Source organism: Schistocerca americana, chromosome 2 (genome assembly GCF_021461395.2).
Source record: "Schistocerca americana isolate TAMUIC-IGC-003095 chromosome 2, iqSchAmer2.1, whole genome shotgun sequence".
NCBI classification, from domain to species: domain Eukaryota; kingdom Metazoa; phylum Arthropoda; class Insecta; order Orthoptera; family Acrididae; genus Schistocerca; species Schistocerca americana.
Window position 1 is genome coordinate 609,586,558 of NC_060120.1, and position 11,468 is coordinate 609,598,025.

At 43.7% G+C, this 11,468-nt stretch overlaps 1 protein-coding gene across 1 annotated transcript in view; it reads right to left on the reverse strand.

The window, feature by feature from the left end:
* The window catches only part of LOC124594245 (transcription factor Sox-2-like), a 56,071-nt gene extending 44,864 nt beyond the window's left edge, over positions 1–11,207 (reverse strand). Inside the window, exon 1 of the mRNA XM_047132608.1 lies at positions 10,975–11,207. Within this exon, the coding sequence (XP_046988564.1) occupies positions 10,975–11,207 (233 nt within the window). The remainder of the gene's footprint in view (positions 1–10,974) is intronic.
* Positions 11,208–11,468: the final 261 nt, after the last annotated feature.

The window sequence follows — 11,468 nt, forward strand, 5'->3', positions numbered from 1 at the left end:
AGTATAACTGAGGACTATGATTTGAAGAGCTATTCTGAGATGGAGACGTAGGTGACGAATTTGTTGCGGTCCTCATGAAACCAGTCAGAAAGTTGATATCTCAAAAAAGAAAAAGAGGAGACTGAGAATGTGGAGTGCAGAGTTTGAGGAGGGTGTGGGTAGAGTGATGTGGGAGACGGCGAGTGCATCCGGCTGCGTCGCCGCCTCTGCCGCTGCGGCTGCCGCCTGCTGGCCCCGTGTTGCGCGACCGCCGACCGCCCTCATTGATTTTCGGACGCGCCACGTCGCTCCGCGCAAAGAAGCAGGGCGGGGGCTGGCACGCGGCTTTAATCGGCCCGTGATTTGTTTGCGCGCTATCTGACGGCCCCCAGCGTCGCTGTCCGCGGCTGCCGCGAGCGTCGCAGCGCCGCCGCGCAGTTATCTGGCCGCAGCGCCCGCCACTGGCAAATAATGCCGTGATGTAGCGCGCACCTCCGCTTCTCCGTATGTGCCTGTCCTCGCTCTTTAATTTGCTTCGCTGAATCGGGCCATTAATACCGCTTCTGACTCGTGTGAACGTGAGCTAGAAAATCGGGGGGTGGGGGGTCACAGAAGCATCAGCCTAATATTGTCGATTATTGAAAAACGTGTGGCCCGGTGGCCAAGTGGGAGTACTCCCTTCGGTGTTACAGATATTGCAGTTCTAACGATACATGCTCGATGGTCAAGGACGACACCAACAAACGAAAAAAGGAAAATAAAATAAAAGGTAAAACAAAAATGGAAAAAGTTAAATGAAAAGGATGGAATAGAAAACTTTTAAAATGTAAAAATAAAAAATATCACATAAAAGATAATAAATAGGAAAAACGAAAAAGGAAAGAAAAGCAGTGAAATACAGGACACGAAGAAACAAGTATGAACAAAAATTTAAAAAGACTGTGTAAGTTTCAGGTTACAGATACAAAATTCATCGCCGGGTTCCTCAGTCCGTCTTAGGGTTTTTTACATCTTCATCTACATTTATACTCCGCAAGCCACCCAGCGATGTGTGGCGGAGGGCACTTTACGTGCCACTGTCATTACCTCCGTTTCCTGTTCCAGTCGCGTATGGTTCGCGGGAAGAACGACTGCTGGAAAGCCTCCGTGCGCGCTCGAATCTCTCTAATTTTACATTCGTGATCTCCTCGGGAGGTATAAGTAGGGGGAAGCAATATATTCGATACCTCATCCGGAAACTCACCCTCTCGAAACTTGGACAGCAAGCTACACCGCGATGCAGAGCGCCTCTCTTGCAGAGTCTGCCACTTGAGTTTGCTAAACATCTCCGTAACGCTATCACGCTTACCAAATAACCCTGTGACGAAACGCGCCGCTCTTCTTTGGATCTTCTCTATCTCCTCTGTCAACCCGACTTGGTACGGATCTCCCCCCCCCTCCCCCTCCTCGTGTTATCGTTTCTTTCCTCTGTGGCAATGATTTGTTAAGGGGGAAAATGTCACAGAGCACCGCGTTTCGCATTCCGAGCTAAACTGTAGGTTACTTGAGAACTGGGTAGGTTCTGAGGTCAGGAAGAGAACTACAGCTCTGCTGGAACAAATGTAGATACCGATGTTTCAATGACACCTTGAAGATAATGGTCATGATCTATAGTAAACAATCTATTTACACCTCTTCAATTTTAAATCATCAGGTTTCTGACGTACGTAGCTATTTGGAAGATAATCGAGAGAAAAACAAGAGTAACGAGCGCCTTAAGTTCGCGGCACAAAAATGACATTGGATACGGAGTGCTGACGCTGCTTCAAATCTTAACCGTCTGTCATAGGAGAAGAGACACTATCCAGACATTGTGAGCTCTAAGTATGGCTAATGAATTTAACACGAAGCTTGTATTTTGCCGACTCGTAATTCAGTGGCTATCCTCGGCAAAGTTCAGACAAAATTATTTCTGAATCGGTGACTGGTGACTATTCTCGTCAAACTGCAGTGTATCTGTGGCGCTTGGCTTGGAGGTCCACCGCTCAAATCCTGGCGGTAGAAGGAATTTCACGTACACAACCAGGTCGATAAGGCACAAGAAAGGACAGCGTGCGGCCTGTATTATGCTTTTAGTAGTTCGAACAAGACGACAGGCAAACCATGAGTAGTCAGATCGCAGCCGTTTGTCACACCGTCGGGAGTAGCACCCTATCAGTGAAGGGAAGAAGCTGATGAACTGGGCAACGTTACTGCATGAAACAAAACACAATTCCCGTAAAGTAATCACTATCATTTGTAACTGGCTGAAAACCCCGGCGTTGCTTGGGTCCTTATTTATCCGAATATTTATCCGAATCTTCTATCACTCCATCGCCTCTTCACTCCTTTCTCTGTCCATCTCTCCCTACCCCTCGCTCTAATCCATCCCCCTCTCTGTCCATCTTCTGCTCCTCCCTTTCTGTATTCATCTTCTCCCCTCCATTCTCTCTTTGTCCATTTCTTCGTCCCCCCTCACTCTGTCCAATTTCTCCTTGCTGCATTTTATCACCACAGTATTTCTTTCCAGATAGTTCATAATGTATGTATCATTGGTTGAAACCGATCCAGGGTTTAGTAGGAGATGTTGAACATATGCTTATGTGACGTATATTGCACACTGTGATACCGCATCATAATGTAAAAAACTGCACTGTATAGTATACACACACTATAGTGTTTTACATTATGACGCTGTCGCATTCTCAGAAAACCTTTACGTCAGCTGACTCTGGCCACCTAAGCCACTCTGGCCGCGTAAGCCTACGCAGTTACGTATATTTGTACACTTACGTGTCTGCATTTTTGCTGCTTTACACCTCGCGATTGAAAAAGAGGACGTTAAATTTTTCTGTGGTATTCGGCCGCATGGCTTGATCTTAGGTCTCGAAACAAAAAAAAAAAAAAGAAAAAAAAATGATTCAAATGGCTCTGAGCACTATGAGACGTAACATCTGAGGCCATCAGTCCTAGAACTTAGAACTACTTAAACGTAACTAACCTAAGGACATCACACACATCCATGCCCGATGCAGGATTCGAACCTGCGACCGTAGCAGTCGCGCGGTTCCAGACTGTAGCGCCTAGAACCGCTCGGCCACCCCGACCGGCGGTCTCGAAACACTTTGGTAAAATTATTGGCTTGCTGCACTGCTCATTCTCGCGACTTGGGTGAAACACTGAACAACACAAATAAGAGACAAATTGGACTTCCTACTTTTGAAGGTCTTCCAAGTCAACAAAATGTATGAAATAAATTCCACCAGATTATTTTCGAACATTTCCAAATGACACCTTCTCATCCAAACTTCCTCAAACCTAATGGTAGGCCTGTTAAGGAATCCTATTCCCACAGTATTTTTATACAAATAAAAAGTCGTCTATCTAACAAATTTGGTTGAAACTGCTCCAGATGTTTCTGAGTTATGTTTCAATGCCACCCCCTTTTCATTCCCAGCCCTATGGGATGTAGGTGGTTCTTAATCCGACAGTGCTCCTTTACAGATAGTAAGTACTGGAGGAGTACAGTGTGGGTAATTTGCGCTCCGCTTTAAGAGATCCTTGTTTTTGACGCATCGCAATGTTTGTGACGTCATATCTCCTGAACTACGTGTAATACAATGATATAATTTTGCAGTGACATTCAGTGGTGTAAGTGAATACCGCCTGCGAAATTTGCTGTGAATAGAGGTAGTAATAAAAAAGTAAGAAATTAAAACGTCATGCCTGATGCGGTAGTTTTACTGCACGAATAGCGAAAATGTAATGAGCTGTACATTTTTTACTTTCATCATATTTTATGGACGTCAGCGAGAAGAAGTTTAGTAAAGGTTTGAAATTATTTGTAAGGTTTGTTGCATGTCGCTAAATGCTCTCAATACTGGATTAATATAGTCTTGGTATTTGCCAGCAGTGGTGTTACTCCCACAGCACTTCTTTATAGATAACAGTTGGTATGTGTACCAAGTATGGTTGAAATCTACCCAGACGTTTAGGAAAGGATTTTGAACATACATACATACATCTTTATTGTGTGTCGAGATTACTTTTACGAATTATGTAACTTCACCGTCGTTGTTGATGACTGCTAAAGAATAAAGTATATAGTCTTTACGGGGTACCTTCTATTAAGTTTACTCTGTTTTTGGATATAAATCAGCGAAAAACAACGATACTCAACTCTGAAAGAGGGAAGAGTAAGGTCCGAAGTCTCGCCGCTATGACGTCATTAAAGGCGGAGCAGAAAATCGAATTGGACAGTGATTGGAAATGAAATCGGTCGTATAATTTCAAACGAACCTTCACGTCATCTGCTTCTGATGATTTAGTGAAACAGCGGAAAGCTTAGATCTGGTTGCCGTAAGGGGCTCTGAACGACACTCCTCCCACATTTTGAACTGTAAAGGCAAAGCAGGAGCGTTAGCAGAGATGAGGCGTGCCGTACATAATAGCCACATCCTACACCTCTCACATACGCGCTTTTGTTTTCGCGAAGTTCGATCTGCACTGTTGTGGTGCTCAGAGAATCTAACATTCTGGATAATCCTAGAAATAATCATGCATAATGTTAATGAGACTGAAAATGTGGGAAACAGGGAACTTCAGGAAACATTCCGCATCAGTCGCAAAATTGATTTAATCAGTGGACTCTCACGGAGGAAATGGCTGCTTCATTCTGAGCAGCATTCCAATACTTAAAAAGTGTCACCTAAATCACAGATAATTACAACAAAAATCAGTTACATCATGATTGGAGAGAATGATCCAAAATGTTTTCAGAAAATATGTGTGTGTGTGTGTGTGTGTGTGTGCGTGTGTGTGTGTGTGAGAGAGAGAGAGAGAGAGAGAGAGAGAGAGAGAGAGAGGGAGAGAAGGACATTACTGAGAGCAAGATAGTCCATGAATACAACGCGTTTTTGCAAGATGAACATACGTTAATGATTCATTGATACTGGAAACGGGAAAAATCAAGACAGAAGTATAGCTTTGTTCACTCAAAGAACTTTAGAACGGATCAAGTCATATTTTTCAAGTAGCATTCATTTTACTGAGCAGGCACTACAATTATTCTGAGTTATGTATCTCATGTTTTCGACTTTCCCAAGGAATTCTCATACTTAGTAGTGCCGTGCTGGCCTTCTCTTATTTTGTGGCGTTAGGAAGTATGCGAGGGATGCACCAGAAGAAATGACCAGTTAGTGCGACAGCGCCCAGGAAAAAACTGGTAATGATAGTGGCACCAACAAGGGTGAACTCTAGAAGCAGGCCAACTCGTGAATATTTGAAGCAGGTCTTCGGGAAAATTGTATTTTATAGCTCCACATAGGCGAGAAGAGTAAAACAGGACGAGAAGTGGAGGACGGTACAAAGCAAAAAGTTTTTCTCTGTGATATACTCTAAGGCTTAATTCTAGCAATTTTTCGAGGTTTTCCTGTATTTCTTAGTGTCAACACGCTTCTATTAGCCCACTGCATGGACAGAAGATAAACTCCGTCTACAACAAGCTTGTGGTTTATTCCTAGAAGCCACTCTTCCACTCTGCGATATTCTCTACTGTTCACTGATGTTTGAGTAATCAGAACTTCTATAACACCTGTAGTTATTATCCGCAGACGTCTACGTTTTATGTCAACTGTGAATACAACGCATGTCGTCGTACAAGTAAAGCCGAATTTACTATTCAGCGGGTAATTTGCGGTCCCGCTCTAGCATGTAATGCACCACTATTCGCCGCATTACAGCACGATGGCACTAAAGTTGTTGGTCTAGTTAAGCGTCGAATCAACAATATATTGTAATAATTCGAATGATATAAATATCGCAGTAAGAGCATCATGTTAGTAACTGTAATTAATTTCCATATAGTTACAATGAACATCGACCTACGCTGGGATGACGATTTTCCAGGAAGTTTATTTCTCTTAGACATAGCCAAAGTTGTTCCACATTTTATTTTATGCAACTTTATCTGAATACCAAGAAAAATGCGTGACTCCTTTATAAAATAAAATTTGCACAGTTTCTCTTTACGTTGAATTTAAAATTTTTCTTTTCGGGTCTCACTAACTTTACGAACTGTCTGCAGTTTACTGAAAATCCTCATCGCATAGACAGAAAGATACTGACGTTGAGCCATAACCAATATTAATTTCTGAAGCCAATTAAATATTAGTGTAGCAGGTATTTTATTTCGTTTTTCATTGTGATATGAGTTAAGTCACTTATTTTATATGATATAGCTACGAATCAGAACAAAAATATGGAATTCAACATGTGTGCTTAATCTACGAATTAACTTGCGTTGTTGAGCTCATCTGACTGCTCTACAGCGCTGGTATTTTGCATTCAACTTCTTTGACTGATTTGGGCCCTAGAGTCTAATATTTTCCTTTCTTTGGAGTCAATATCTTGAGCGAGTGTGGTGTTACGTATGTCTGTTTTACATGAAATCGTTAAATAAAGGTGACGCTGGGAGGGTTAGTGGTTACAAGATGGTAATGTGATACGTCACAAAACACCTGCGACTCGTCGAGAGATTCTTCTCTCAGCGCATAAATGCTTTCTGGGGTTTTCACTGTAGTTTATTTTTTTCCTTTTCTCTTGGACTCATTATGGTGTGTAGGTCACTTAACATTAAATGGAATTTGAAATTCCACTTCTAAAATTTACAATTCTAGCGACAGGATAGTGTCTTGGATAGAGGCTGTCATTCTGCCACACTTCTCATCCTTATGCACAAGGTAAAGTTTTCCACGATAACTCGTAATATAATAAATACAGCAAACCCGTACCAAAAGTTTATCAAAATAAAAAAATTAAAAAAACTGAATTTAGGCACAGAAAATTGTGTCAACAGAAGTAACACATACACAATGTTCTAAACAGCGCAGTACTAACCGCGTACGTTTTACACAATTATTTTGAGCTTAAAGTAGTCTCTATTCTCGGGTAGTATAGCACAAATGCGCTATATTCAGGCGATGCGCGATGCCACTACAATCAAAATGTCTCACAGAAATGTTGCTGCAATTTAGTAACTGAAGTAAATGTACTTACCTTAATATAAATTACATCATATGACCATACTATAAAAATGTAGAATTTTCGTTTAAAGGGAAAACAAACAAGGTGAAATTGTAAAATGAAAACTGTTTTCTAAAACTGGCAGAGGATTCCTCGTCGGAAAAGATGCAATATATCCTTTTAAAAATGACGATCTTCACGTTTTCGTCTGGCTAGATACTTGACCTCAAATGCCTCTCAGTGGAATTATCTTATCGAATCACGGGTTTTCAGTTAACAGAAGATTCAGAAAGGGAACATTCTTCGGATGTGACGCAGAAGTTAAGTCACCCACATCTTATTCGCAAAACTTTGAAATGTTTGAAGTAGAAGATCATTCTTCCCCACCGTAACTGCTCCTAAATGAATGCATTAAGCCGGTGACAATTCTTACACTGACTGACGACACTGGGGTTGCAGTAAGTACGAATGAAACAATTAGCCCGTGACGGTACGGTTACACAAAAGAACTCCGCACATGTGCAGAACGATATTGCACACCTGGGAGGTATCAAATACAGTGGCAAACCAGATGAAATCTGCACAGGTCTTCTTAGTCCTGCGAAATGTGTCGCACACTGGTTCTTACTCAAAAGACAGTGCTTAGCAAATCTTCTGTATATTTTTTACTGGAGATCATAATTCTTTGCGTAGATACAACGAGGTAGTACATCTGTAGGCTACGCAATGTTTTTCGGTATTGGCAAATGTTTAGTTTTTGGTAAAGCTTCATTCTAGGAAGTTCTAGTCTACAGTGTATGTACAAAAATGATTCAAATGGCTCTTAACTTCTGAGGTAATCAGTCCCCTAGAACTTAGAACTACTTAAACCTAACTAACCTAAGGACATCACACGCATCCATGCCCGAGGCAGGATTCGAACCTGCGGCCGTAGTGGTCGCGCGGTTCCAGACTGTAGCGCCTAGAACCGCTCGGCCACACCGGCCGGCGTGTATGTACATAAAGACCATTTACCAACTAGTCGTAAGCCATCACAAGTGCGTTGCAACGTCCTGCAAGAACGTTTCTTCAACGAGAAGAATAACAGTTCTTACTCATGTTACACGCTGTGTTTATAACAGTGTGTATAAAAAAGCTGTTACTCTCTTCTCAGCAACAGTCCGTGACAGGATTCCAAACTCCTCAGTATATATGAGCTTCCTGCGAAAGCACATGTGCAGATGTCTTTTCCCTTAGAGAACTCGTTGCATACAGAAAGTGTCTTATTCGATGTAAATATTTTCTCTATAAGAGTCGAACGATGAGTTGAGCAATATAATTGACAGATTTCCTTAGATACCCGGGAATAAGCTTTCATGCAGAAAGAGAGGCCTTAAACTTTTTGCAGCTCAGTACCATTTTGTTCCATCGACAATTTCCTTTTGACGGGACATTGTTCTGTAGAATCAGTTCGAATGCAAACCCGATAGGCCTAATTAGCGTCACTGTGCCACGCGAAGGAGTTTGCCACACCTCATCGTTTCGACGCAACAGTCTGTCTCTGTTAGGAAATACTTCATGCGTGTCATCCTGTATAGATACTAAATAAAAGGAATTGATGACGAACTTATACATCACAGCTTAATTCGCATATTAGCAAGATGTTTGTCTGAATAACATCTATAGAAGGAAGATAAATTCTTGCGTTAATGGATCGGACAAATACAAGAAACTCTGTAAAATCAATTTAACGAGACGCAGCGGACAATGATAAGCATTGACATTCTTGGGCTTAGTTCTTCATGTTAACTGTGTCTGTCTGTTTCGCAAAAACCGAATTTTCACGGCATCTTTCTCTAATCAGTATTAAATGTTAGCTGTATGGGATACTGTGCTTTAACATACGACAGAAAATAATTAGATGGTCTGCAGTCGAGCTGATGATTTGGAACTACGCCACGTCTAAAGCAAACTGTAAGTGCAACGTAATGGACATGAGTAATGCTAACCCAATAGTGTACTGTTGGCGACACAAGCTGGTGAGACCAGGGTTACGCCAGCTGTCCACAAAGTGGCTGTCAGAGGCAGCAGCGACGCACGCAGTGCGTGTTGCGTGTGCGTGAGCGTGCCGGCTACTGGCGGGAGGCCAGGGCGGGCGCAGCCGTCGCTTGTCGCGGTCACGTGACCGCTAATTGCGAGCCGCGATCTCCCAATCCTGTGGCACCCGGCGCGTGGTTTCATAGTAATGAACACTAATGAAAACGTTTGCTAATCTTCCGCTCAAAATGCAACAATTGTTAAAATGAAGGGGAAACGACTAAAATCCAGATAGTGATACAGAGGCAGGTTTTCCTCCAGAGTAAAGGGAATCTGACTTTCGATGTGCGTGACACTGTACCGATATTCCGGTGTAGGGGATTAAGTAATGTATGCTTTACTGTATCGCTTGTGCTTGAAGATTTTTCGCGAACATGTCTCTAATCACGCCTTATTTCCTATTGAGGAAGAAATAGTTCTTTCTTAAAGGCTTCAAACTGATGCGAAAAGAGATTTCTTGTACTTTTTCGACATGTAAATTGCAGAGAAGAGACCTGAAAGTTTGATGCGCTCCACGCGAAATAACCGTCAGAGGATACAGGTTTATCTGCGTTTGACTGGTATTAGCTGACTGATTCGAAAAAGCATTTAGTTTATGTGGACAGGAAATACGCTGAACCCAGACTAGATCTTGGTGAGATGCAATTAACCGCTTTGGCCGTCATGGGTCCAATTATATCACGTAATGACAATGAACAGAATCGCCCCAATTAACGTGTTGATAAATCCGGTTTCATACTGTATGAACAAATCTGAAACAAAGTCAAGGAAGTGCAGGATACCAATTATGTCAGAGTTCTTGAGGCATGCAATGAATATTTTTGGTTGAACTCCAGAAGGTCCGCCGTCGGATCCCGCCGTCCGCAATGCAAGACGAACGCTAGCTGTGACAGCGAAGGGCGATGACAGAAAACGGTCTGGCTTGTAGGGAGACTGTTGGTATTCCGCTGAATCGGTTAGAAGAGCCACAGGCCAACTTAAATAAGTGTGACCGAACGGCATTTCAACCCTGCTGCTCTTGAGTACGAATTAATCGCTTTAACCAAGACGTCACCTGGCTCGGCAATCATGATCTAGGTATGCCGTAACTTTTCAGGCGGCTCGTGCTGACATTAGTTTAGCAAACCCACAGCACGGTGCTTCAGTCTACCCAGATACAACCACCGATGCTGCTGTTTTGAACGTCTTTTCGTAGATACGTGTAACGTGACATGAGACATTTAATACGTGGTCCACAACTGGCAGTACACTGGTTACGTTTAGTGATTCATTTAAAATCATTTCGTTTCTCGCGAGGATCTCCAGTGACGGGTGTCTAAGGTATCGAACGAGACAGCTCGGTGGGTAAGATAATCGACACGTTTTTGATAGGTGCAAGCTTTAGATGCATCTGGATATAAGTGTTACTATTTAAGTATAATGCGGGATTTGTTTCTTCAGAAGGCCATGAACTAAGGCTTTTTCTGTTGCTTGTTCTTAACCAATCCGAGATGGATTGCGTCTCTAGGAACCTCAGAATCAACAGGACATTAAACCTTCGTCATGCTTTAATATGGTCATCTGGCCTCTAATGCGCAGAGCTGAATTCGAAAGGCAATAATTCTTCACTGAAGAACAGACGACGAATATGGGCATATAAGCAACACAAACTAGAAACCGGCGCCGTTTGGAGAAGGCGACGAAAGGAATGATCCGGTTGATCAGATTTTGCATCTAAAGGAAACTATACGAAATTTTGATGAACGGAAAGGCAGACACGAGTTGCTGATAAATTTTAGTGGCGTTGCAGGACGATGATAACGTGGAAAAGGTTTTCAGGTCTTCTCGTTTTAGACAGCGGCTTATGACTGTCATAAGGAAGGTAGCTAGGTGACTGACCTGAGCCGCTTCGCCTCGTCGATGAAGGGCCGCTTCTCCATCTCGGAGAGCAGCTTCCACTCGGCGCCGAGCCGCTTGGAGATCTCCGAGTTGTGCATCTTGGGGTTGTCCTGCGCCATCTTGCGGCGCTGTCCGCGCGACCAGACCATGAAGGCGTTCATGGGCCGCTTGATGTGGTCGGGCGCGTGCTGCGGCCCGGCGCCGGCGCCGCCTCGCTGCTGGCCGCTGCTCATGGCTGCTGGCTGTGCCTCTGGCTGCCCACTGCCGCCCTGCCTCGCTGCCAGCCGGCCGTCGTGGCGCCGCCCCTCCCCCCCGCCCCGCGACGGCCCCCTCCCTCCACGACACGCCCACGCGCTGCGCGGGACGGCCCACAACATGGCGCCGGCGCCCAGCCACAGGTGGCCTCTGCACGTGCGCCCAGTCGCCCAGCGGGCGCCTTCGTCTGCAGGTCCTCGTTGTAGACGTCACATCTCCTTCTCGTCCTCAGTTGGTAG